Raw genomic sequence first — 27,843 nt, 5'->3', positions numbered from 1 at the left:
CTCCAGGGTCTCCCACGGATTTTTGTGAGAGATATATAAATATATATAATGTAAAAATTATTAGTGAGGATTTATCTTGGGCTCCTGCACAAAAAGTTGCTAGTGAATTCCTTTATACGATCTTCAATCTCAGCTGTCTCTCCTTGCTCGTCCTTCCCCTCTTCAGCTATGTGATCGGTCAGATTTTGTCGGATCAGAACCGTGACGTGATCCTGGAGAACATCCAGCAGCATCTGATCGAGGTTGGGGAGAAGGTGGCCAACGGCAGTGTCCCTCTCAACATGTTCGAGATCCACAAGGTGACGTGTGTTTTAGCCTTGAGCTTCTTTCTATGGAAACTGTTACATGTGACTGATATTTAGCATTGTTTGTGTGTCTGTGTGTGTGTGTGTCTGTGTGTGTGTGTGTCTGTGTGTGTAGGCTCTGACGAAGGACCCTCAGGACTACCCGGATAAGAAGAGTCTCCCACATGTGCATGTGGCCCTGTGGATCAACTCTCAAGGAGGCCGGAAGGTCAAGGCAGGAGACACCGTGTCCTACATCATCTGTCAGGTTAGACCTTCATCTTTTTTTTTTTTTTTTTTTTTTTTTAAAACACGACCAAATCTAAATTTCCTTTTTAAAGTTTTCTTTTGTGTGTGTGTGTGTGTGTGTGTGTGTGTGTTCCAGGACGGCTCGAATCTAACAGCAAGCCAAAGGGCGTATGCTCCGGAGCAGCTCCAGAAGCAGCCGGGTCTGAGCCTGGACACGCAGTACTACCTGTCGCAGCAGGTTCACCCCGTGGTGGGGCGAATCTGTGAGCCCATCGAGGGTATCGATGCCGTCCTGATCGCCACGTGGCTGGGTGAGAGTTCCTCTACCGTATCGTTGGCTTTAAAACCGACATCCCGTACCAGGTGATACTCCGAGTGTATGCTGTCGCGTTAATGAAGAGACAACACTTCTTAATTCACAATTAATAATCAGAGCAGAACAAATTGCTGTTCTGTGAAAATATCAACTAATGCCATCCAGATAGGGCTGTGAATGTATTGATTGCGCGCGCACACACACACACACACACACACACACACACACACTCACACACTCCTCACTGTAATCTAATACTAAATAACTAAACTAAGCACAGTAGTGTGGTGGTGTTTTGAGAATTTTAAATGACCAAACCTCGACTTATAAAACTAGTCCAGCTTAGATAGTGTCTCTCTCTCTCTCTCTCTCTCTCTCTCTCTCTCTCTCTCTCCCTCTCACACACACACACACACACACACACACACACACACACACATGACTTCTGTGAAATTATAACAGGTTAAAAAATGTTTTTAATTTAATATTAGTAACACGTACGTCTGCAGGACTTCTGGCTTTCAGGTCGTTGAAATGTCAAGTAGGCTACTGGACTTGTGCTTTAATCCTCGTGACATTTCCCCTCTAATCCACTCAGCTTCATTAAATTTTGTGCATCTGTAAGCTTATTTATATCGTCACGGAGACCAAACACCTCCGTTCGGCCGGGTCAGGTTTAAAAGGTGCATTTCTTTTCAGTGAAATCTACAGGTTTAGGTTTAGAGTCGCATTAAAACTTAAAAGGGTGGAAGGTTCTGTGTAAGGGTGGGGCGATGTGACCAAAATAATATACCACGATACGAGATACTAACTTTACATTTACAGTCATGATACAAAACTTTAACTTCAATTCAACTGAGTATGGAATATTGTTATTTAAAAAAAAAAATGGAGGTACAAATTTGTGCTGGGGGTTATGACGGTTATATATTTATATATAATACTGATATCGTGATGTATTGTTCTACAGTACAATAATATTAATATATTAAATAATATTAATTAATATAAATAATTACAAACTGACCCGAAGCATCTGATTCGATGTTCAAATTTTGTATGTGATCTTTAGAATCTTTTACATTTGTTTTTCTCCTTTTTTTTCTTTCTTTTTTTTTAAATAAATAAAAGTGTTATTTCTAAACATAAACCAAAAAAAGTTTTTTGTTCCCCGCAAGACATTTAATAAAGCATTGTCAGACAATTGTAATGCAACTCTACTTTTTTTCTGAGCAAACCTCAATATTAGAATATCGTAGAAACATCTTTGAGAATCGTGATATGATATTTTTTTTAGCGTATCGCCCCAGCACTACCTGGAAGCTGTTCTGATGTAGAAACGCTCTGTTGTTAGGTTCTACATAGAGACTTTAACAAGACCCCTCACAGCTAGTAATACAATACGGTTTGTGTGTGTGCGTGTGCGCACGGGTGTGTGTTCTAGCATTGTACTGCTCTGTGTGGTTTAACCCTGGAGTGAAGGTTCTATGCTGTGGATGTCTGCCTGCAGATGGCAGCAGCTCCTGAACCTCCAGCGCCGCCTTTGCTGCTTTAATCCCCGTAGCCTTGCAGTCGACACTTTATTTATTTACTCACTTATTCACTTAGCTAAATTACTCAGGGGGACGTCGGCTGTTTTTCCCCTCGCTCTAACGGTGTTCGGTGTCACCTGGGAGGATGAAATGGATCTTCAGCTGCCATCTATTAATGATATGATCATCTCAGCTGCTTAGCTGAGCTTTTTATTATTTACACCTTGTCCTCTTAGCAATGCGTTTCTACTGTTTTTTTTTTGTTAATATAAGCATCATCTTCATCTCCTCATACTCCTCATACTACCCCCTCTTTCTCTCTTTTAGATACATAACCATGCTCATTTAAATACTTAGTATTAGTACTTGGAATCCTGTGTGTGAACTCAGGAGTGTGTGGAAGTGTTTAGCTCACACCTGCGTGTCCTTCAGGTCTGGACCCGGGGCAGTTCCGGGCCCAGCAGAGGCAGCAGCGAGAGGAGGAGTCGGATGGGTTCCTGGGCGTTCCGGCTCAGTTGACGGACGAAGAACGGTATCGCGATTGCGAGAGGTTCTCCTTCGCTTGTCCCGAGTGCGGCACGGAGAACATCTACGACAGCGTGTTTGAGGGAACGGTGAGTCTTCCTCAAGGTCGTTCGTTACATAACTGGAGAAAACGCTGAAGTAACTATTTCATAGATTTATTCATATTTATGAAAATAATAATAATAATTAATCGTGCACTGATAGTTTGTTTCGAAAATTGTATGCTTTTTTTTTTTTTTTTTTTTTTTTTTTTTGTACTTGGTGAAATTGATACTGAATTGCATATCTTACTCGCTATTAATAAATCGGTGATGTCACCGTACATTTTATTTCGCTCATTTTAGGTTTCCCCGGTTCAAACGGCAGCCATGAAAAGCTCCCACGTGTGTTCAGTCACTTTAATTGATGGCAGGTGTACGCTAATTAGTATTTAACATGAGTTTGAATGTGATTGATTGATTAATTTGATTGATTGATTTCACAATAAAAGGTAGAATATGTTCTGACATGATTTATCTCGGTTTAATTTTATTATTTTTTTTACGTCACAAAAAACCTGCCGTTTTAACAGGGGTGTGTAAACTTTTTATATCCACCGTAGCTACAGATCAAGTGAAGAGCGGGTTTTGTTTCACTCCAAGCGTGCTCCCGTACACCTGTAAAGTAAAGGTTTCGCTTTCATCGCATCCGAATCCCTCGATGTCGCCGATATTCGGATATCAATCGATCGGCGTGTTTTGTTTTGTTTTGGTTTTTTTTGGTGTTTTTTTTTTTAAAAAAAAGTATTTGTTTATTTATTTAATATATTGAACTTTTCTCGCTTAGCCAGTGTTTCCTGCGAGCGACGAACTCCTCGTGCTGAGTTTTATCGCTTGTATTATCGGACGACGCTGCAATTCCTCCTTATGCTTTGATCGGCGTCTGTAATCGTGAGACACGCCCAGACCGCTGTCATCTGTTTTAGCGTGAACCCAGGATTACGTCACAGAGTATCACCTGATATCTGAGCGGTTCCTCTGATCTCACTTTGAGAACTGCTGTTATAATGGCTGTTCTCTTTAATTTTAGCTGTTGGGTAGTGGGAGTGCATGTTGTCCCACCACATCACCCCTCCCCCCAGACGCAGGACAGCTGTCCGATTCAGTTAAAGGAGCGGAGTCTTATCTACATCTAATTAAAAGTTAAACGCAGCGACGCGCAGCTTTCCCTCATCTTTCTGTAACTTGTAAAAAAAAAAAAAAAAGTCACGCACTCCCTCCCTCGCCGAGCCGTGTCCTCCTAGCGTGTCGGAGAACTCGCACTCTTTCACAAGGACCTCTAATGCAGACTAACAGGGAGAAATAAAGTGTGCGCGCATAGTTTGCTTAGAACGTCCTCACTTTTCCGACTTTGATTTGCCCTCCCACACACGCACACACACACACGCACGGCTGCTCATGCCTCGCTGATAAGCCCGTGTAATAATTAAGAGCGTGGTATTTCGGAGCATCTGTGTAGAAGGGAGGGAGGGGGAAAACCGAGCGCGCAGGAGGAAAAGCCTTGACTCTCTCAGCCAAGCCGTCCAGCGAGAAGCTTTTTCTTTCGTTCTTATCAGAGACGAGGGAGGAGGAGAGCAGGAATGCAAACACACTCTCGGCCCGAGAGAGGCGAAAGAGTATTTGCATAGAAGCACTGTTCCTCTCAAAGTGCTATCCAATGATGGGGAGTAAACATCATAAACAGGCTAATGGCTCACGGAGACTACCGGTGGTCCGATCCAACAGGCGGCTGAGCGCTCTCCTCCTGTCATAAAGTAAAGCGCCGGTCAAGTTTTTCTCCCGGAGAGAGAAAGTTTCTGATATTTGAGTGTTCTGACGCATTAACGTTCCGAGCGTGTTGGCCTGTTTGAGATGTAATGGCTGTGGAAGACAGCTCGGGTAGGGGACAGGATGAAGGGGTGCTGTGTTTTCCACCCACTGTTTAATCCACGCCGGTCTTGACAGGGCTGCTAAAAGCCAACAAATCACACGAGCGGCTTTTCTTTCTTTTTATCGTTTTTGTTAAATGAAAATGACCGCACTTTCCACAAAACTAATTCTCCATGTCTTTACTAAATTAATTACAGTTTAAAACAAGTCTACATCGGAATGAAATACATTTCTTTTAAAAGAATATTGATCTGATGTAATTGTGTCTCTTTCTGTCTCTCTCGCTCTCTCTCTCTCTCTCTCTCAGGGGCATGTGATGGAACCGAGTCTGAAGCGCTGCTGTCACATCCCTTGTAATGCGAGCCCACTACATCACAACGATCAAATCAGCAACAAACTTCTCCTGGACATCCGGAGACACGTCCGCAAATACTACAGCGTGAGTATGACACCTGAACTCGTCTACGAAACGAGTCTGTTCCTGTTCTCGCTTACGTTATAGCAGCTACAAACAGTCGTCTCCTCACTCTCTCTCTCTCTCTCTCTCTCTCTCTCTCTCTCTCTCTCTCTCTCTCTCTCTGTGTGTTAATAAGACAAAAAAAAATTAATAAACGTTACAGAGGACCCACAAAGAGTAATCTCCTCTGTCCCCGAAGAATGTCGGAAAACCTCAACACAACGTTTCCGTGGCGCGTCTGAAGTATGCGTCTCTGCAAATCAGCTCTTGTAGAAAATTAATCCGCACCCTCTGACCAATCAGAATCCAGAGATCGACATCTCTTTATTCCACATCGAGAAACCAATCGATCTTAATTTCATGAACCTCCTAACCAAAGGAAAATAACTGAGCTGACATGTCACGGCTTATTAAATATATCTTCGTTAATTTAATTTAAAGACCGTTTTATTTCAGCCCGAGTGTGTACGTGTACGCGCTGAAACGTAACCCGGGGCTGGAAAAAAAACCATTTCATAATTGAAACTGCTTGTAAAAGGATCGCAGAATTGAAGTACAATTTTCTGCTGTACAAACGTAAAGGTTTCTGTTAGTCTCGAGCGGCTCGAGAGTAACGTCTTCACACGTGTCGTAAACCTGGTCAAATAGTTTTAATCTATTTATAAGCTACTTAAATTAAAGACGAAGTGAAACTACCACCTCACTACTGGGGGGAAGTCATTAAAAAGCTATTTAAAAGGTTTTTTATAAGGTTTGTTTAACCCAGAAATGTGCAGTTATCAGATGACTTGAGTGCCGTAAATGTGTCGATTTTATCCAGTTTATTAATACGTTTTCAGATTATTGTATTACTTATGTAGGCGTACATTGTTAAAAAAAAACAAAAAAAAAACGTACGCAGTAAAGTCTGATTATCACGCAACGTACAGTTATTCATCTTTAAAACTGCTTAGCCTAGCAAAGGAATAACGCTCACCATTGTGTTGTACTAAAATGCCGTGTCATTCATGTATGTACTGGAATTTGCAGGATTGAGGAATTGAGAAGCATTTATTTATTTATTTATTATAGAATTTATTTATTTCTGTGAATGTTCCATTAACAGTCATTGTGTGTGATTGTAAGAGTAGCAGGTAAAGAGAGAGAGAGAATGAAAGAATGAGAATGTGAGAGTGAAAGTGAGTGCTGGATGATGAGGGGTGGAGGAGGATGGATGGGGGAGAAAGTGACGTGGGGGGGTGGAGGGTTTCGTCCTCCTACCGTGCTGTGCAGAAATCAATTAGTCGTGTGAATGTAGCCACCTCCCTGAGCAGGGCCCTGTGCCTGTGGCCCTCTTTGTCAGTAGGTGTGTAAACCAGCTGCTGGCTGTGAATGCTAACATGGCCTGTAAGCCCGGGGCCCACGCCGGCGTCCCTCCTCCCACCCCGAGAGCAATGAAGAGGGGTAATATTGTGTAATTAAGGATTCCTTTCAGCTGAGGGGAGAGCTCAAATAGAGCCGTTTGTTCGCCGAGATGGAGCGAAGAAAGCCGGGCCTGTGTAATAGAGTGGGGGCGACTTTAGAGGCTTTACATGGTTACAGATTGGAAGTCGGAGGTGTTTGTAGAGTTAGGCGCGTAACACCAACACCGGCAGGGGCATTAATCACGGGGTGGAATTACTGCCACCTTTTTTTTTTCTTTTTTTTTTTAAAACCCTGCCACCATTACCAATAAACCAGCGCTTTGGAGACAAAGCAAATATGCACTCCTGTCTACTTCTGTCTTCTTTTTCTTTTTTTTTTTTTCCATCCGTTCCCGGACTCCTTGGACGAAATGAGAGCCGCAGTCTTATTTACTCCCCATTCTAATGTAGGTTGCCATGGCGTTTAACAAATTATTGCAATTACGTTCGTCACATGGGTCGCCCTTGGTAACTGGCTGGGGAGAGAGAAGAAAATAAATAAATAAAAAAAGAAAGTGTGTGTGTGTGTGTGAGATAATCCTGTTTTGAACAAAAGGTCAAATTGCTGAATAGAAAAGCCTTGATTAAGGCGAAGATGTACAAAGTGGACTTTTCTTTTTTTTTTTTTTTTTTTTTTTTTTTTGGGCCCATTCAGCTGCTCTGTGGTGCTGAGGCCGCGGCCTGTAAGTACATCTGTTGATTACTGAAGTACAAAGCCCGTGCTACGCCCGTTGTCTCGCAGCTCTTTCACACTCAGATGCCTGTAATCGCAGGTTTATATAATATAATATAGTATAATATAATATTATATATATGCTGCTAGATTCAGTGAGTGCTGAGTGTCAGGATGGTGTGGGGTTTTTTTGGGGTTTTTTTCCCACCCTGTCTGAATTATCCTGTGTTAATCTGAACTTAATTTCTAAATGCAGGAAGAAAGAAAATTGTCCTTAAGCACATCAGGATCGTAATGAAGAAGGAGGAGAGCAAAGCGCCAAGCCTTTTTATTTATTTTTTTTCTCTCCCTTTCCGCTGCCTTGCGCTGATTCATCGCCCTCAGGTTTTGCCCAGTGTTTGGTTAAATTATGTGGAACTCATTTGACGTCTGCAGAAGTGGCTGTATTCACTATGTCAGGTATCGACTGGTATAATTATGCAATTATGAGGCTTTATCCTGCCTCTCTCTCTTCAAGCCAGCGCTTAGTGTTTCAATTAGACGGGTTTTTTTTGTTGTTTTTTTTTTTTTCTTTTTTTCCCATTTCTGCTGCTCCTTGATTTTTTGCTTTCTTTTTCTTCCTCCCTCCCTCCCTCCCTCCCTTCTGTCTCGGTTACACAGGTTTCTGAAGGACTCCAGCTGGAAAGCGAACCCTTTCTTTCATTTGTGTATTTCTGTGTTTATCTCCACCTTCATAATATTGATGTGGATTCTTTTGGATCCCCCCTTTTTCCGCCAGCAGCTGAGTGAATTATATTTTTTTCTCTTTTTTTATTTTTGCATTTATGTAAAAAAATATTTTTCATTCTGGATGTCATCAACATCAGATTGATTAGTAATCTAAAAACTCAGAATTCAGTATGTAAGCTGTGCCATCATCCCTTAAATCTAATATTCCTGACGTTAAAGCAGGAATGCACCTCTGACTGTCTTTCCTGGCCCATGGGAACTGTTCTGTTGGTTTAGTCCTGGGCCTCCTCGAGCACAAAAGGGCCGTAGGGCAAACAGAGGGGTGATAACACCGTCGCTCTCTTTAAAATGAAAACCAAACAGCTCACATATGTCAGGATTCAATTACTGTCCCTTGGCTTTTTTTTCTTTTTTCCTTCTCTCAGCTCCGAGGCCCGGTGCTAATTATCCAAATAACGTCGGCCCACCACGCAAAAAAGGCCACGCCGATGAGATTAATTGAAAAATCGAAACAAGCTGATAAAGTTGTGAAAGTGTGAACAATGCCGGTGCGTGTGTGTGTGTTTGTTTGATGGTGCAGGTGAGTGATAAGACCCATCATAAGCTTGAATCCGGAGCTGATAAGGTTTAGAAAAGAGACCCTCCAGAACTAATCAGAGCTCAGGAAATGAGATCAAATTAACATCACGGGCGCGGGGCAAGGTGCTTTGGCTTTCGGTGCTGCTTTCTTATGCGTCTGTTCTCTGTGATGTAGGAAACCAACATTAGATTGTACGTTTGGAATAGTCGCTTTAAAGTTACAGGAATAATGGCGCACCTCTCAAAACTAAAATGAAGGAAGTCCCATCATTAAACGTATAAAATGTATGCAAATTTAAAACACAGGTTCCGACTACGGTTGTTAAAACTGTCCATTTTCAGACTCGAGCCATGCAGTAGAAAGTACTTCCAGTTACTTTACGCTTTGCTGTTGGTTTTGCGGCATCCATACGCCGTCGGAGCCACACGACTCCCCAGGTCGGTGATTCTTCCCTCTGAAAAATGTCCTTACAGTGCTTTCACACGCTTACTAATCCTAGCTAACATCAGCTGATTAACCAGACAGTCCCGCTCTCTAGATTATTATTATTCTTAGTAATACAGATGAAATGAAGATTAGCGTAACTCCGGTGGTGATGTCGAGGTTGTTTGGAGAACATCCCAAAAATACGCACACTGTTATTTTTAATGAAATCTTTTCCGTGTCATCATAAGTCTCATTATATTCTCTCAGTGTAAAAAAATTGTCCTCCATGTTTGATTTTCTTGCGTTCATTTCATTTCAGCCTAACTAACCAGCATTGGTCAGGAGGTTTTTAAAAAAAAAAAAAAGTGGGAATCTTTTTTTCTTTTTCTTAAAAAAAAAGAGAAAGTGAAGTGTGAAAGCAGGCTTATGCACTTAGATCTTGATTCTTAAAGTTGCTTTTAAGGTTTAAAATGATTTTGCACCATAAGGCGATTAAATAACTTTTTGCTCTTCATGCATTGCCAGATTAAAGAGGCTAAGTGCTAACATCGAACTCTAATCTTAGCGCAGGACATTGAGTATAACGAGCAGGTTGCAGGTTCCTACTGAGAATAATAATGATCACCTGATCACTAACATTACGGTATTACGCCCGGCTGCCACTTCAGCAGAAATGGTAGAACGTGAAAGTGACAGGCCGCGGAGGTAACAGCAAAAAAAAAAAACAACTAAAAATCAACACAGTATTAATGTTTATAATTTGTGACAAACCAACAAAAGGCATTGTGACATTTTTACAAGCTGACATCTGGCATCAAATTCAGATTTTTCTAGTTTGTTCTTTAACTAAAGCTTTTTTTTTTTTTTTTTAAACAGCTTCCTCTTTTACACGCATTTTACACCAAACACATGCATGCATTTTTTTTTTTTAAGTCATCCTGAATGTTTCTATGGTAACAGAGTTAGCCATAAAATGTACAGACATCTGATAAGATTCTGTGTTGATTTATGTGAGAAATTCCCTTTTTTTTCTTCCTCGTTCATGATGTTAATAAGACAAAAAACCCGCATCTTGTCATGTTACCGAGAAACCACAAAGAAACGTAAACTCCTCCATCCTGAAGACGTCGGAGAACTTAGTTACAGCTTTACTGGTTCTGTGGCAACTGTTACAAAGCGCTGACACTGGAGACTCCTTCCATATATGTCCAATAAATGTCAACTTACGAAAAACTGCACCATATCGACGATTTTTTTTTAAAGAACTCGATAACTGGTTAGAACAAGCGCATTACTTATAAATTAAGCTGTGTTTGGAGCTATGCTGCTGTCAGAGCTGCTGTTATAGAAAAATAATCAACACCTTCTGACCAATCAGAATCCAGAACTCAGCAGCACTGTTTTCTGTGTGTGTGTGTGTGTAGGGAGATTATATATATATATATATATATATATATATATATATATATATATATATATATATATATATAATTATAATATATATAATTATAATATATATTTTTAACTATATTTTTATATTTATACATATATTATAATGAGCTCACATTTCAAACACGACACTCTTTCCAGTCGGCCATTTTTGTTGAGGAGTACGTCACTGGTGAACGTTTCATTTGAGCAGAATTAATCTAGCATTGATGTCTAGACCCCTGAGACCCCCATCTTGTCCCTTGTTCGGTTTCAGCCAACACAAATAAGACGTAACCCATAGCCCTTTACGGTTTCTTGTCTCTGATTTGTCGACAGCTGCGTCGCCGTGTCTCGGTTCCGTCTTTTCTCCGGCCGCTGTAATGCAGGCGGTGGTGCTAATGCCCTGCGGGACAGGTGTGAGGGTGAGCGCTTTATTCGAGGTGAGGGGTGAGGGGGGGGGCTCTGTCATTAGCAGGGCATTACCCACATTAGCCCTGGCCCCTGCTCTAATCATAGGGGAGAGGCAAGCATGGCCAGCGGGGGGGGTTCCTGCACCTGTCCCAGGCCCCTGAACCCACAGCGCAGGAAAATCCAGTGCTGCGAGCTTCCGATAGGGGGGCAATTGATGGGGAAATTTGACAGAATTATTCTTTGCCCCCAACTACGTTTGAGCATGCTCATTTTTCTTGCCCTGTTTCTCTCTAATTTCCCTTCAGTTCGTGTTATTGGTCTGAATGTTTCCTTTATGACAAAAGGCAATAGCAAACACATACAGCCTTTCTTGTTTTTTCTTTTTTCTTTTTTTTTTTTTTAAACGTGAATCCCTGTCAGAGGTGGACACTGAGTTTGGTTAGCTAGCAGTAATACGATATTTATTTATTTATTTGCCAGAGTTTATCCTGCAATAATGTCAGCGAGTGGCTCAAACCAAATCAAGTGTGCCAATACTTTAAATCTTAATAAGAAATAATTGTTAATATAACAAATATACCAGCTTGCATGACTACAAGGCTATGTTTTTATATTTTTGGGGGGATTATAGTGCACATGATAGGGTCTCTCATTATAAGCCATTATGTTAAACCCTATGGAGTGAGCATGAAGTCAATTGGGATTTGACCTCACTGTGTTGCAGGCTTAACCCACAGCAGCAGCTGTCTGTGTGTTAACGAGTTTAAGATGGCGGATGTTTTAGTGCATCCTGGGTAACCTGAGAAGCTAAATATCAGCGAGAAATAAAATCTTTCTGTGAATAAATAAATAAAGATCATAGATGTTAAAGTTTATGATCAGATTGATTGTGATCGAGATACTGTAGTGATACAGCGGGGTATCTACTGCTGAGGTTTGTTTTAATTATAGATCGAATTACAGCCTCATTAATATTCAAGTGGCTTTGTGTACAAGGCATATGATTGGCTGATTTTGGGGGTTTTTTGTATGTGTGTGTGTGCGCATTATTAAATTGGAACTCTTAATTTATGCAAAATAGTTTCACACATCCATCAGATTTTGTTTTAAATATCAAGTTATTTTTAAAAATATATATATTTTTATCATTTTATAACTTGTTCAAAATGCTCAATGTTGATATGTGCATAGTTTTAAATATTCACTGCATCAAATCTCTCTCTCTCTCTCTCTCAGGGATGGCTGCTGTGCGAGGACCAGGCGTGTGGAAACCGGACCCGTCGTCTTCCCATCGCGTTCTCGCGTTCAGGACCGATCTGTCCCGTATGCTGCAAGTCCACCCTCAAACCCGAGGTACGGCGTGCCTGGTACTGACGCACATTCGGCCAGCTGATGGCGCTGTGGAGCCAGTGAACATCTTTATCACACAAGCTGCTTCTATGTTCCTTTCCTCTCCTCCATCCCTCACTTTTGTACACCTTCTCTCCTTGTTCTGGTGGACAATATATCACTAATAAGTGACTACGGATTAGGTTTTCCGAGGCCTGGGGGGTGGCCCTGGGTGGGCAAGAGGGTGTCAGTGTCTCAAATCACACCCACTTAATCTTGGGATCACAGCTAGGAGGTGTACCTCAAATCAAAAAACTTTGACCAATACAGACTGACAGACAGACAGAATTTTCAGCTTTTCTCTTATCTGCATCCCTTTTTTTTATTTTTTTATTTGTTGTTATTGTTTTGCTCTCTCAATCTCTCTCTCTCTCTCGCTCTCCCTCTCTCTCCACGGCTGCTGATTTCTCCGTCTGGTTCTGTGGCGACAGGTTGAAACCCAAAAGGACAATTTCTCTTGTCACCATAGCCACTTAGGCGTCCCCTTCTCTGCCTGGTGAGATGGCAGTTTAAACTGCGGGCTGAATAAAACATTAACTTCCTCACCCCTTTCGCCGTCCCTCTGTCGCTCTGAGCTTCTCCTCTCTCCTGACAGCGATGCGCCGCGCCTCGCCTCGCCTTCCCTGGTGTCTCCACGGCCACGGAGACATCGACCGCCATTGTATCCAGATTAAATGGAACCGTAATGGGCACCTTAGACTGATTGGCTGGTAATTTGAAGGAGTTATATACAGGTGCAATTTGTAATATTTTCAGTAAATTAGTTTTTTTCTTCTTTTCGCCCCCCCACCCTTTCTTTTTTTTTTCTCTCTCTGTTGCTTTTTCTTTCTCTAGCACGGCCTCTCGTTCTCTCTCTCATTCTCCTTCAATCACAATCTCTCTCTCTTGCTCTCTCTCTCTCCCCCTCCCTCACTCCCGACCCCTCCCCACTCGGGCTCCGTTTTATTGATGTACGTTCAGGCACCCATTAGGGCTTCCTTTTTTCCCTCTAGTGGAAATTGCAGCATGTTAATTTTCACACAAATTACAGCAATAGCAGGTATCTCTATTTGATACATTATAACGGGAGCAATCAGGGATAATTGAGTGCCTTTCAGATGGAGACCGGCGCATTCACTTCAATTCAAAGCCAGTCCATTTATCGCCTAATCGCTCTTTAAACACTGAATTTCTGGGAACAAAAATTCTTGTCATAATTTTGCTTAAGTGTATTTGGAAATCACAGTCCTTTGAGCAAGGATAATTGAAATCAAATCCCTTTCAAGGGAGCTGACATTTCTACATTTCCCCCCAATTGAAATTAATTTCAAAAATTGAGCATGAATATCTTCAAATAGCAGGCAATTATACCTTTCAATGGGGAGAAATTATGCGCACAAAAAAGTGGAGACATCAACTGGCGCTTCAGTTAAATGTCTTTGTTTCCCACTGTGTTTGCCTTGTAAAGATTTACATATATTGACTCATTATGAAACCTTGTGATGCCGATCGCCTTCCTTTTTTCGGCTCGGCCCATTAAAATTAACTCAAATTGGAGCGTTTTGTGTTAAGCCTCATCAAAACTGCCTTTTTTTCTCTCCTTCTGCTGCAGCTGCAGAGATCTGCATGAATTAAAAAAAAAAAAGACGATTTTTTTTTTCTGCTGTTGGATTAGATGTGCACATTTCTATAAGTTCTTTACATCCAGGCGCGCTTTTATAGTTGTAAGTGACACTTAGGGCCTTTTCCCCGAGTTTATCTAAACGTCATGTTCATCTTCGGTTCATTCTGACTTGAAACGTATACGTTAAGGGATTTAAATGACGTTTTAGCATTATAGTTTTGTGTCTTATTCATATGTTTTGGCACTCAGGTGTTGTGTAGTGTATAGTGTTGTGGCTTTATCATGTGGTGGCGGCGGCGGTGGTGGAGGATGTGGGGTCTCTGGGGAGAGGCAATTTCACAGCTGGTTTGCTTCTTAGTCATTCGGGCCGAAAATGCTGCAGATTTGCGGCGAAAATTGAAATGGTGTCAGTACAGGGAAAAAAAGCATCGAGCCGACCAAAACTGGTAAGGAGGGAGGGGGCGATAAGGGGAAGATGAGCACGAGAGTGGTACGGACGTGGCCGGGTGACTAAATACTAAATTGAATAACGGTTGATGAGCCGCTCGCCACGCCTTTTTGACACCTGTCAGAGGTGCGAGAGGAGCTGTGGAGCTGGTCGCTGACCCTGCCTCGTGTGTGTGTGCGTGCGCGTGTGTGTGTGTGTGTCGGGGAGTTTATAGCTATATTAATCGTATACAGTCTCCACAGTTTCGCAGGAAACGCACGCGTACACATGTTTATTCAGTAGAGACGGTGTTTGCCGTGCTGGCGCTGGCTATGAGGCCTCCATTATGGCCGCATTGCTGAATCGACGGGCACGCTTGTTGACCAGATAGTGCATTATGGGTCAACAGCTGCTGGCCTCATCGGAAGCTGTGGAGGGCAATTAAAAGCTGAAGAGAGGCCCTCGCTAAATTCCCTCTGCGGCATGCTTTCTCTCGCTCTATTTCTCTCTCTCTCTCTCTCTCTCTCTCTCTGTCGTGCATTGCATGGCTTCTATGGTGACTTGTAGCGACGGCGACCCAATAATGGCAATTAACACAAAAGTATAATGGCTAATCAAATTGACAGCCTCCGTTGTTCATCAGCTCCGCACACAATGCCTTATCAAAACAAACTATTATGAAGTAGGTAATTTTCGAGGTAATTTCAGTCCTCTCTCTCTCTCGCTCTCTCCCTGTCTCTTTTCATCTCTCTCTCTCTCTCCCGACCTGAGCACGTCTGGCAGGCAGGCACGTGGCCGACGATAATTACAGCAGCATTTACAAACCAAACAAATTGTTTCCTGCTTTTGTGGTACCTCTGCTGGAGGGGAGCGAGCGACACGGGCACTTGGTTTTTTGGCCAAGCAGACAGATTTGGCAGGTTATATGACTCTAAACTCAGGGCTCGCCTGAGCGACTGTGTTTGCCTCTGTCTATGACAGTGGAGAATATATGACAAACACTACCTGTCTCTCCAGCTGTAATTAACGCAGGTGATTCTCCAGCTTTCCCTGATTGAACTGCACCAATCTCATTACGCTCCAGCCTTCCATTTTCCCCAGCGAGATGAGCGAGGGGAAAAAAAAAAACACACTGCTAAACCGACGTGAGGTAAACATCCGTGTGATTATGGTTAATTGTTTTTTTTTTTTTCTCCCCCTTTCCTTTTTCAATGTGAACAAGCGATTGAGTAATCGACCACCGCAGCGTCACTAAACAGTTTGAAGAGGGTTTCTGAGTGAATTTGAGTTCACACATCATCGTATTGATAACATGGTGTTTAAAACACCCTGGCTTGTTTCTCACTTCATTTCCTTTTCTCCTTTTGTTGCATCAAGTGATGCAGTACGTTCATTGTTCGCTCTTTAAACCTAAACGATGCGCCATGTCTGTTTTTTGTTTTTTTTTGTCTTCTCGTTGCAGTATTCCGAGAAGGCGCTCTACAACCAGCTGAGCTTCTACAGGTTCATCTTCGACTGGGAATACACCACCACCAAAATCCTGCAGGGAGAAGAGAAATGTAAGAAGACGGTAACACGGCAGAGCCGCGTCAGCCATTTTTAACCCGCACTATAAACGTGCACGCACGCACACACTGATGCTCACACAGCACAGGCTGGAGGTGGTCATGGGGTTGGTGTGGAAAAAGAGTGGGGATGGGGGGGGGTTAAGGATGTGCAGCTCCTCGAGTCGACAGCCTTAATTCAGGCGAGGGATTCAATCACGGAGCGGTGAGGAATGCAAAGCGGTCCAATCAGTTTGAGGGAGCGCGAGAGGGAGAAAAGCCTCCTCTCAGGGCCGGCAGGCACTCAGTAATAGCGTTGGCTGTGTTGATTGAAAACAGTTTTTAGATTTTAGAAAATGATAGGGCGAGTAATTGGCGAGAAGGCAAAAGGATAGGCCTTCATAAATAATGGGACATGGAGCATATATTTCCAGCGGCCCCGTGCAGGATCCGGCCTCCGTGCGACCGGAGGCGAGGCCGAACCGCAGCTTACTCTACTTACAGACCAGCCTCGATGATTGATGTCACTTGATTAAAAAGCACCACTTGGAACGGACTTGTAAATTTATTTATTTCTTTCTCCGTGTGCCGATGAGGTCCGGAGCGAGAGCGATAGGCGTAGATAAATATAACGTGTAATCAATAGATGACCACTCAGAACATGAAGCAAGCCGAGTGGCTGTGGAGAGGAGGGAGTATGAGGGTGGGGGCTAACATGATTATAGACTTGGCTTCTCTGGAATTTTTTATTTCTACTTTTCCCTACAGTTGTTTCTTCGGAGGTGATTGTGGCCAATCTTTGGCGTTCTGACCTGTCTCCACGCTCGGCCTTGCCTCTAATTCCACAATTTTTCTTTTTTTTTTTTTTTTGATTGATGATTATTCCACTACATCTGATTTCTGCCCAGTTCAGATTGGATGTAAATATTGTTAAGAATTTTCACCCTATATCGACTCTGATTATTTCATGGCTGCTTCTCTAAGGCCACACTGCAATACTGCGTGTTAGTGTATTATAGACTTTGGCTTATAGGCTTGGTGAGAAATTACAGGGCTGCATCAAGGCTACTGTCTTTACCTGATCCAGGTGTTGATTTAGACCCTAGGTGGGCCTTTGCCATGTCGGAAATATCGACTCGTAGCATTTATGACGAATTTCTTCGCTTGTACTCGCTGTCCTAGCTTACCGTGTGATCAGTATCAGTAAGATGACTACTTTTTATAATGATTTATTAGTTTTTTTCATTTTGACCCCATTTCTATTGTCCGCACACACAAAGAGGTGGGGGGGAATACTACCATAAAGCCTTAGTATTTTATTTTCGGTTTTCAGTCCCAGTCTGTGCTTTTAGTGTTCCATTTTTTTTTTTTCTTTTCTTTCTTTTTTTTTTTTATTGGACATCCTTCTTGTTTTTTACCCCCTCCCTTCCTCCTGCAAAGAGCTGGTGAGTAGTGGAGACTTGTTTGAGGCCTGTAGTTGATTCTTCTCTGCAGTCAGCAGTGATGTATCCTTTACTTCAGTCCATTTACTCCACAAAAGGGAAGAAGTGTGAGGTCGAGCCCTGGGCCGAGAGAAAGGCGCCGGTGTAGTGGGAATGATGGAATAAAGTGTAGTTCTAGAAACTTTCAGCTGCCCCCTTTCGCAACACACACACACACACACACACACACACACACACACACACGATTGTAATTTTACTGAATTCACACCAAACTCTCGCTCTCTCTCTCCCACCCCACCACCATCACCACCACCACCTCCACCACCCTGCGACGTTTAGTGTCGTATCGTCGCAGATTTTCTGTCTGTCTCTGATGAGCGAGGAATTGCTTTTAAAGTGGGCATTATGCCAGCGCGACGGCACAATAGAAAAACCAATCTTGGCGCTATTCTGTCGGCTGCGCTGTTATTGTGGCGCTTTAGATAACTGCGGCCGTACAGTGCCGGGAGGGAGCGAGCGAGGGGGGGGTTGCAGACGCTGGACACGGGGGCCAGAGGTGAGCGAGGCGATCCTACTTCAGCCTTCGGACTCCAGCCACAACGTGAACAATAGAGCTGCGTAAATGGGCCTGCTTGGTCAGTCTGAGGAGTTCAGAGACGTTAAGCTGATGAAGTCTTGGGTCTGATTGACCGATTGACTCTTTCTTCTTTCCTTTCTGACCTGAATTGCGGCTGTGCGTCGCTCGCAGCACCAGCAGCCAAGGCCTTGAGCCGTTTCAGCTGCTTGATGATGAAATTGCGAGTTCACACTTGAGTGATTTTTTTCTCTTTTTTTTTTTTTTTTGTTGCACCTCCCTTGTTTGACCTGACTTAAACTTCCTGACAGTTCTTAACAAGGGGGCGCTATTAATTAGCAGCACGTGTATACAAATTAGCCCAAAACATCGTGTAGGAACGCAGGAGTATCCGATCCTGATGTTTCGCACAGACGTCTGTGTCGTTTACGCTGATGAAAGTGTTGAGTGAGAGATTTTCTTTCGTTTCTATAAGGATGAGCACCAGGTTACTCTTTTCTATCTTTTCTGCATTTCCTGAGAGGACCAGCTGACAGGAAGCGCTACTTTATTGTTCAAAAAGTTCATGGTCGGCCTGTACTACAGCCCAGAGATTGATCAGAAGCAAGTACGTGCGAGATTGTCCATTTCTTCTCACCTCTTCTTTCCCTCTTCCGCCAAACCTATTTTTCTCTTCACGCTTTTGATTCAAACGACCAAATCTGATTGTCTCTTAGACCGCAAACTACAGTATGTATGGACAAATCACGGAAAATCGCACCGTTTATCACGTTAGCGTGTCACGCGTTAGCGTCCAGAAACGCTGTACAGGCCCACGGTCGGGCTCCAGGTTTCACCATCGAGCTCTCAGCTGGGAACGAACAGGAATGCATGTGTGTGTTCACAGAGTAAGTAGAGTGCTTTTGGTCTGTGTGTGTGTGTGGGAGACATTTCAGATGCAGAATCTGATCTACATGTAGACCACAGTCCTCTGACTGATTGCAGCGAGCGAGGTAAATGTGGAGGCAATTTCACACACGGCAGGAGTTCTTCCATAATAAAGCGTTTTCTCCTCCTTTTTTTTCTTTCTTTTTTTAGATTATTAGATATCCCATATCAATGACTTCCAAATCATGTTGAACTCTGATTCCATTCTTTTCATGAAGAGCAATTTATTTCCAATTTATACTTTTAGTCATCCTTTTTAATGCCTCTCTCTCTCTTCTCTCTCTGTTCTTTTTTTTTTTTTTTTCTTCCTCACGCACATACACACACATCCTTTCTGCCTCGCTCTCATTCCCTTGTCTCTTCTTAAGTGTGGGCAGTGTGATTATGCTCGTGCTGTAATATAATTTTGCTGCATTGATAAAATAAAAATTGTCCTTTATCAGTGTGCAGCTAATGCTCAATTTGCAGGCTATCTCCTCTGCAACCTTTTCAGGGCGCCGAGCTCTCGGCCTCGCCGCCCCGCCTCCCCCGCACTCTGCCAGCCTCGAGCTGCTGCAAATCCGCGGGTGCGATTGTCAAATCAATTATTCATTCTGTGCAATTACACTCGCACAAAGAACTTTTCCCTGCTCGCGGTGATGATTAAATTAACAGCTATTCCAGCTGCCTGATAACATCTAATAGAATATTCATAAGCAGCCCAAATGGAATGTATGATCTCCATTAACTTCATCATGCTCACTTAATTACATGCTTGTTATTGTATTTACACCTAGTTAGAGCGCATGGAAGCTGATACACTCACTCTCTCTCTCTCTCTCTCTCTCTCTCTCTCTCTTGGACGAGTTTCGTCTCCCTCCCTGCCTCCTGTCTTCACTTCTCTCAGCCCCCCCCATCTCTGCTTTCTCAGTTTCTCCGTTGCGTTATCTTCTTCCTTTTCCCTCCTTCCTTTTACCTCTCCTCTCTTTTCCGCCTCTCCTCATCTTCTTCTCCCCCACTTTCCCCTCTCCCTCCCTTCCAAACGCTATTTATTTTAAATACGACCCCTACCGGGCTTAAGGGGGGAAAGCAAGGTCTATGACAACCTTTTGTGGCTTTTAAGTTGCTCTTTTCTTTTCGTTCCCCATACAATGATTGGGGGAAGAATGAAGAAGAGGAGGTAGTGGAGAAAAAGACAGAGGAGAAGAGAGGGAGGACAAAAAGAATTATTTTCTCCCTCCTTTCAAAAAAAAAAATGATGACATGATTGCTTTCGCTTGATCATGCATCACCTTCTTTCTTCTCTTTCCTCTCTTCCCCCCAAAGATAAATAGTGTTCTCCCCCTCTCTCTGGTTCATGTGCAAGCCTTCTGTTCTCTCTCTCTCTCTCTCTCTCTCTCTCTCTCTCTCTCTCTCTCTCTCTCTCTTTTCATGGTAAAATATATCTGTGGTAGATAATGGAAGTTGACATTGGGGTGTGTGTGTGTAGTATCTCAGTTTTTCGTGCCTGTTCTTAGCTGCATATTTCCACTCTTCTGACCCCGTATTTGTTCTTCACTTGCTAATTAAAGTGACCTGTGATTTAAAATACAGGCGTTTGAGCAGATCTGATCGAGTCCCGCCTGCATTTTCTCAGCAACGACAATTGTTTGGATGTCTCTATAATACCACGCTGCCCCTCTTTGGCAGGAGGACCAACTGCAGCTTCGTGTGCCGAGATTCTTTTACATAGGCAGATTCTTAAAAATTCGCATATCTTTCTGAATCCGTGCAGAGACTCAGCTTTACAAAAGACTTTGGTTAAAGCCTTCGACTCGGTCAGTAATTCCAGTTCAGTCCTGCGAGGCTGCCAGTGGCTCCGCCATCATCTCCTCTCTGTCATTGAAGGCCCTCCCATCGGGATAAATGACCCGGGATATCGACCCGATTGCCTGACCTCTCGGCTCCCTGGCAGCGCGCTCTATTTAGCCTCCAGTCTTCTGCAGACCCCTAGCCCCTCAAACCGCCGGCGTATGCCCGGATTACTGCGGCGTTATTGATTTTTGGGGACTTTTGTTTGAAATGATACTTGATAAACCTCTTCAGTCTTCTGTCCGAGAGCAGAGTTCGATATTATAACCGATGGTTTTCCGTCTCTCTCTCAGTGTCTATGGATTCCTCTTTTCTAGCTGATTATATTTGCTTTATTATTTCGTTCAGGTTTTTTTTTCTCTCAGAAATTATAAGAAGGTTATTAGGAGTTAACCGCTTGGGATGTCTGTTTGATACGTTACAGTTGGCGTTGTCAGAAAAAAGATGCTTGTTGTTCGGGTTGTTTGTTGTTTATATGAATTGTATTAAGCCAACGTTATAAGTATTTGTTTTTTTTGTTTGTTTGTTTTTTTTTTTTGTATGCATTTTCTCTCAAATGTAATTATTTACCTTCTATAAATTATGTTAAAGGTACAATGTATCCACATTTCCAGGTGAAGGATAAAGGTACCAAAGGCGTACGCTTGTTAACACCAAAAGCAACGGTTCGCTATAAAAAAAATCTATAAATATGTCATCAACGTGAATGTGGTTGTTTATTTTCACTGTAATCTTTCGTTCCCACTTGCAAGTAACAAGTTGCTTGTGGTTTGTCTCTTGTAGGCGTGTATCAACCATTGCGGTCATCTCTTGTGGGTTTGGCTTGTCCAGGACTCTGGTAGTAGCTATTTACATCTTCTAAAGCCAATTACTTATTTAAACACAAATAAAATAACGTGCTAATCGGTGTGAAAATTAGTTGTTTGATTTACATGTCATGCACTCGGCTTCTTACTAGCTTTGTTCTCAGATTAGATTTGCAAATCAAGCTAACCGTACTAGCTCCATACTCCTCAAAAGCACCAAAGATCTTTTTTTAAAGATGGAACCATAGTTGAGATGTTCTTCCATTTTTGTGTTTTTGAGTTGTGAGCAGGGAAACGAAGAAACGTCAGACCACATGCTTCGTAAGATCGTCCTGGGGAATCGTTTCAGTTTGGATTCGTCACTTTGCTAACCTAATTTGATTAGAATAACGTTCTTCTACGTTCTTGCACAAGTACGTTGAAGAATGTTGTTGCCCGTTAATGTGAACTTGGAGCCGTGCAGCCTTGTACAGTACACGTCATGTTTTCCCTTTTACCTAGTTCCGCTTTCACATCTTCATCGATGCGCTAATCTGTTCTCCGCTCTGTCCACAGTGAAATTCAAGAAATATTATACCGAAGAGAGAGAGGTCTATAAGAAGCTGAAGACGGTGGTGGACCGCGTCCTGGCATCCAGCAGCTACTCCGAGGTCAACCTCGCCAAACTCTTCCAGGCCTTTACGTCATTAAAGTAATGTTTTATTAGCATACCAGTTTTCAGGTGGTGCGTGGGCTGATGATTTTTTTTCTAACCAGGATTAGTTTTCGTACACACGTACTATATTATATACCTGTGATGTCTGCGCTTTCCTTCACCTGTATTTCTGGTGGTCATGATGATTGCAGCGCTCGTCGAGAGCTTCCTTGATTGGCTGATTGTCACTCAACATCTTCCATCATGTCCATTTAGCCCTGTCTTTAATCGATCCCAATTCGGGGGTAAAATGGACATGAGGAGAGTCTAAAGACCCATAAAAACACCAGCACCTTCAACCCAAACCCCCTCCTCCTCCTCTTCATTCCGCCACACACAACGAGGGAACAATCAGGGGTAATAACTTCTCTCCACCACCACTGGTCCTTGACAGCTTAGCAATTAGCCAATGATACAGACTCGGCCTGGTGATTCGAGGAGCCGGACCGATTGGACGCTCGTTTGGGACATTACCTATATACTTGCACTTGGATTCTAGGTTTTATCATTTTCTTTCAACACATGTTGATTTTGTTGTCGATTCGAATGAACGTCTGATCTCGTTTCCGTTGAATGTTTTTATACTGCAAGTTAAATAAATTTGATTAAGAACAAGTTTGCTTTTTTGCGTTTTAAAAACATATCCAGATGTTAAGTTTGGGCGGGATGGAATACTATTTCTCCAGATTGTGATATGAAGGGATGGATGAGGGGTCGGAATATTTATTGCAGTCGGTTCAGCTGCATGTGTTAAAAAAAATGGCGCTTGTTCTGTGCGTTTATAATGACAGGTGAACAATTCTTCTTTCTTTTTTTTTCCCTTTTTTTATGCCTTACACCATTTCATCATTGCAAATGCCAATTTCCATAAGTACCGTGCTTGAAAAATCACTTTAGACGACAGCCACTAATGGCATCGACCTCAGAGAGTGTACACTTTCAGAGTGGCGTTCTGGCCCGGGTTTAGTCCCGTGTGTGTGTGTGTGTGAGTGAGTGTGAGAGAGAGATGGACAGCGCTCATGCGGAGGCCCGTGTCGCTTGAGAAGTTAATTTATATATTTATTATATCACATCTGCTGTGCGTCGGAGCGACAAAATACTTTACATGACCTGAATAAGTAGTGCAGCTTAAAAGAAGGGATCTTTATTTTTTTATATATATATATATATATATATATATATATATATATATATATATATATATATATATATATATATAATATATATAATATGCATGCGCTATCCTGTGTAAAGTGTATAATAAATATTTTATTCCGCGCACTGTACGAGGTTAAGTCATCAGTGCATGGGCTTGGGTTTCAGTGACGCATTCCTCCAAAAGCGTTTATCGTGCCAGCGGAGGCTGTTTTCAAACTGCGGCTCGCTCAATGGCCGCACAGCTTTGCATTCATTTTGCTCCCTAAGCTAATAAGAACTCTCTCCCTCTCTCTCTCCCTCCTTTTCTGTGTGTGTGTCTTGCTAAGCTTTATTGCCCGCCTTCGGACCAGAAATAGTAGTAGGACAAGGTTTCCTTTGATGGGGGAATTAGTGCGCCATTCTCTCGCTATTATTCATTGCGCGGAGGAATATGTAAGTAGCTGTGGGTGTCAAAAGGAAAAGCCGCTCCCGTTGCAAAGTGCTCCCCTTGTTTCCTTCAATGGTGAGCTATGAGATGATAAACCGCTTAATACACCGAACTAATTGGATGAGAGTAAAAGAGACGCGGGGGAATTAAGGCGCGCCCACAGGGAGGGGGGAATGGAGGGGTAACAAGAGGACACGGTGCGAGTGGGGCCCCCCAGCCATTCAGCCTTTTCACTGATTTTTTTTTTTATTATTTCCTTCTCTTCACTTCGACTCCAAAATGGGAGACGAGAGCCTCATCAAAGTGCCTCCAGCAGCCCGGCCAATCGAATCCAATCGAGCTGCGGCCGGACCGAGAGGCGCAAAAAACGCGTCATGATTATTATTATCCGTTCCAGACGCGACTCAAGAAATTCACAATCAAGTACAAAAAAAAAAAGTTGATGTGCGACACTTTTTGTGAGTTCTCAGACCTAACTTGTTGCTGATGTGATGATAAATGTTTGATCACGGCTTATAACTTTCTTTTTGTTGTTGGGGGGGGGGGGGTTGTTTTGTTTTGTTTTGTTTTTTTAAAATAAACCTTTCTTAATTACCCAAGTTCTCCAAAGATCTCGCGAGAGTTCCTTTGTTTGCCAGCTCATTGTGTCACCTTTCCTTAATAACGTTCACAATACTATTACTACTAGACTACTACTAAAACTAATAATAAGATTAGGCTGAAGAATTCGTTATAATCTCATAAATAAAAGCCCCACATAAGTAGTTGTGGAGGTGGAGAGGTGGTCGAGCCCTGCGCTCCAGAGCTCTCCCTGTTAAATATAATAGTCCTCATATGCTGTAGCTGCCGAGAAAATGGGTTTCTTTTCTTTTCCTCCCTCCTTAATGCCCCTTTGAACATATTCTACCTCTCTTGTCAGGCAGCATGGCATGTCAAATGTTTAATATGGACTTCTAGGAGTTTGGATGGATGGATGGATGGAGAGAGAGAGAGAGAGGGAGGGGGGTCCTTAGTGCACGGAGTTAGTGAGAATAAATTATTTGAAGAGTCACAAACGTTTCAGAGAGAGAGAGAAAGACCCCCTTTCTTTCTTCTAACCCATCTTCATAAAGCTTTATTTCCATTTCCACTGATCCTGCTTGTTTGTGGTGTCGAAATGAGTCGGATTAGCGGGTGTAAAACAAGGAAAGGGGACTCTTTTCACCGCGAGTAGGCGATTAAACAAAAAAAGAAGAACGGAAAATTAATCCTAGAGGTAATTTCACGCGATTTGCCTCGGCACCATGGACGGGTCAAAACGACTTGGCTGAAAGGAGCCGCATTGATTGTTGTAATGGCATCGCAATCCAGCGGAGAGGATTTTAGGGAGGGAACTAAATCCAGAGAAAAGACATTCTGATAAACTAGTTGTTACTTCATTAATAAGAAAAGACTCGCCTCGATTTAGTCGGCATTACACATGTTGAGTTCAGTTTGCGGCCTCTGAAACTTCTTCATGCGTGTTTTGTTAACAGGTGGAATTGAAAAGCGCCATGAATATAAGCACGACTAATGGAGCGAATAATCATCTCTTTACACCTTTTTTCTTTCTTTTTTTCTTTTTTTTTACACATTAAAGCACAACCACGAAGAAAATATTTGCAGGAATAATAATATTGCGGCACTTAAAAATATATATTATTATTATTATTATTATTATTATTATTATTATTTCTCGTAAAATGCGTAAAATCATGACCCCTTGTTTTCTATGCATTAAATAACTCCTTAAAAATGATGTAGACACGACTAATATATTAACTGGCCTGTACGGGCTATTCAAAGTATTAAAGGGTGTTAAAGTAGTTAAAATGGAAGTATTCATACTGGAACAAAACAAAAAAAATCCTAAATTATATTGCTTCTGTACTTTATTTCTGAATGCATGCTATACATTTCTGTGTGTTATTATTATTGTATTATTTCTGTCTAAATTTAATCACGGAATTAAACAATAATAATAATAACAAGGTGTTTGTAAAATAATGGTTGGGGTTTCAGATTCATTCAGCTGATTTATTCATACTTTTTTTATTATTATTTTTTTTTATCATTATTATTCTGCTTGGCTTTGCCAAAAAAAAAAAAAAACCCAGAAGAGTCTCTCGTCGAACAGCAGTGTGTCCTGCTGTGGATCTGAACAGTCCACAGGATATAGACATAAATAAATCATCTACAAACCTAAAATTCTGTAAAATGAACATAAGTTGCGCTCTACTAGGAAACATTCATACAATACTACATCAAGTGAATTTCAATTTCATTGTTTTCAAATGTACACCTTCTTTTAAGCTTAAGGTTTTCCTTCATTCAATTCATCATCTTTACAGTGCTAATGTGTGTGTGTGTGTGTGTGTGTGTATATATATATTTATGTGTGTATGTACAAATAGGCTACTCTTAACAGGTCAATGAGCAAGCAATCTGAACTCCATCATTGTCCTTTTGAAGAAAGATCGTAACACAAGGGATGAAGGAGTAATCTTCACGGAGAGGACGGGAGGTTGTTGAATTATTTATTTTTTTCTCTCGCATTTCTCAGTCGATGAATTTGGTGATGGTGCGGTTTGGAGGGTTCTAGCAGTTCCCTTTGGCATATTGACCCCCTCCTCTGGTCCCACACTGGAGCTGATGCTTCTTGCAGAGGAGAAGTTGTTGCTGTTTTGTGTGTGAGTGCTGTCATCACACCCCTGACCCCCCACAAAAAAATAGAGTGGTTTTCCTAAGTATGATTTCACTGGCTGTTGCTTGGCAGTGTAGCTACATTGCAGACTGGGGTTCGGGTCTTTGATGGAGGATGTCCAATAAGATGGGCGTTGTAACAGTGCATCACGCCACCAGGGCTCGGATGCCTTGCCAGTGTGCTGTTGCACTGTGGATTTGGTCATGCTTTATTATTATTATTATTATTATTATTATTTTCTTATTTTCTTATTTTTTTCAGTAAGGGGTTTATTTTTTCAGAGCGACAGCTTCAGCAGACCTCCTTCCCCGTAGTGCTGGCGGGCAGGATGTTCAGCTGAGTGAGCTGAGCCGAGTGTTCTTTTGCTTTAAGACGTAGCGCGGCGATGCTTGAGGCTCGGCGGTCGGCAGCCGTGGAGGTGGAGGAAGAGGACGAGGCGGTGGGAGGGTCCGACAGTCCTGCGGGTGGCTGCACCGGACTTTCAACAGGTGGCGTGGCTTGGCGCAGGAGAGCAGCGGCCGTGGAAGCGCTGGTCAGGGGGCCCATGCTGGAGAAAAGTCTGAGCAGAAGAGTCAAGCTGATTAGACAATTCTAAAAAAAAAAAAAAAAAAATCCATTTTCGAATTTGCGACTCCATCATGGGGACGTTCCTAAACCTCCTCAGAGGTCAAGCAAGAGGATTATTAAAATACTACACTTCCTAGCAGTGAGCTTGTTCATCACACCAGCCTACCTGCCAAAAGTGGGTCCGATGAAAGCCGGGTGGCGGAACATGGCGGTGCCCAGGAAGGTGCCCAAGCCGAGGGGTGTTGCAGGAGGAAGGGCGGAGCTATTATGTGGTGGCGCGAGTCCTGGAAAGGCAGCGGCTGCTGCTGCAGCAGTCCAGGCCGACTCCAGAGCCGGGTGTGGGTGAGGAGGGAACGGGCCTCCCTCTAGATAGTGACTCAAGGGGTGAGCTGCAGCTAATGGACCAGGGAAGGGCAGACCTGGAGGATGAGACTGAACTCCTGCCTTCTCTCTCTTTCTCCATTTTGCTCTACGGTTCTGGAACCACACCTGGACATGAACAAGAATGACTTTCGTTAATCGACAACGTTTTAAAATGTTGATCTTATTATTGTCATTCGCTCATTCACTCCACTTTGTATTCCGACTTGTTTACCGCTCTGCATGCTTGTCTGAGCTCAACACTGTAATCCGTCTGCAATATTTGCCTCGCTTTAATGAGGTGACAAATAGGCGGAAAGTCAAGGGTAATTACACGACCCCTAAGCCCTGCTCTCTTATGGTCCGTTAGCCTAACTTTGCTAATTAAAATCTGGTTTCAGGCCGCACCGA

At 42.6% G+C, this 27,843-nt stretch overlaps 2 protein-coding genes across 4 annotated transcripts in view; one reads left to right on the top strand and one right to left on the bottom strand.

Moving 5' to 3' along the window:
* pola1 (polymerase (DNA directed), alpha 1) overlaps positions 1 to 22,803 on the top strand; it is a 44,837-nt gene extending 22,034 nt beyond the window's left edge. For 2 of the 3 annotated variants that reach the window (XM_053611107.1, XM_053611106.1), the window contains exons 30-37: positions 167 to 299; positions 421 to 552; positions 670 to 844; positions 2,814 to 2,995; positions 5,121 to 5,252; positions 12,199 to 12,315; positions 15,844 to 15,940; positions 22,060 to 22,803. In XM_053611107.1, coding sequence (XP_053467082.1) covers positions 167 to 299; positions 421 to 552; positions 670 to 844; positions 2,814 to 2,995; positions 5,121 to 5,252; positions 12,199 to 12,315; positions 15,844 to 15,940; positions 22,060 to 22,199 — 1,108 coding nt within the window. In that variant the 3' untranslated portion in view covers positions 22,200 to 22,803. Of the gene's footprint in view, positions 1 to 166; positions 300 to 420; positions 553 to 669; positions 845 to 2,813; positions 4,699 to 5,120; positions 5,253 to 12,198; positions 12,316 to 15,843; positions 15,941 to 22,059 lie in introns of those variants that run through there. The other variant, XR_008384417.1, reaches the window with a different exon arrangement.
* A 3,786-nt stretch (positions 22,804 to 26,589) lies between these two features.
* Positions 26,590 to 27,843, bottom strand: part of arxa (aristaless related homeobox a) — a 6,564-nt gene continuing 5,310 nt past the window's right edge. Inside the window, exons 4-5 of the mRNA XM_053612064.1 lie at positions 27,239 to 27,561; positions 26,590 to 27,064 (exon numbers count right to left, since the gene is read on the bottom strand). Of these exons, the coding sequence (XP_053468039.1) occupies positions 26,797 to 27,064; positions 27,239 to 27,561 (591 nt within the window). The 3' untranslated portion in view covers positions 26,590 to 26,796. The remainder of the gene's footprint in view (positions 27,065 to 27,238; positions 27,562 to 27,843) is intronic.

This window comes from Ictalurus furcatus, chromosome 23, assembly GCF_023375685.1.
Source record: "Ictalurus furcatus strain D&B chromosome 23, Billie_1.0, whole genome shotgun sequence".
NCBI lineage: Eukaryota > Metazoa > Chordata > Actinopteri > Siluriformes > Ictaluridae > Ictalurus > Ictalurus furcatus.
This window is presented reverse-complemented; position numbering and strand designations above follow the sequence as displayed.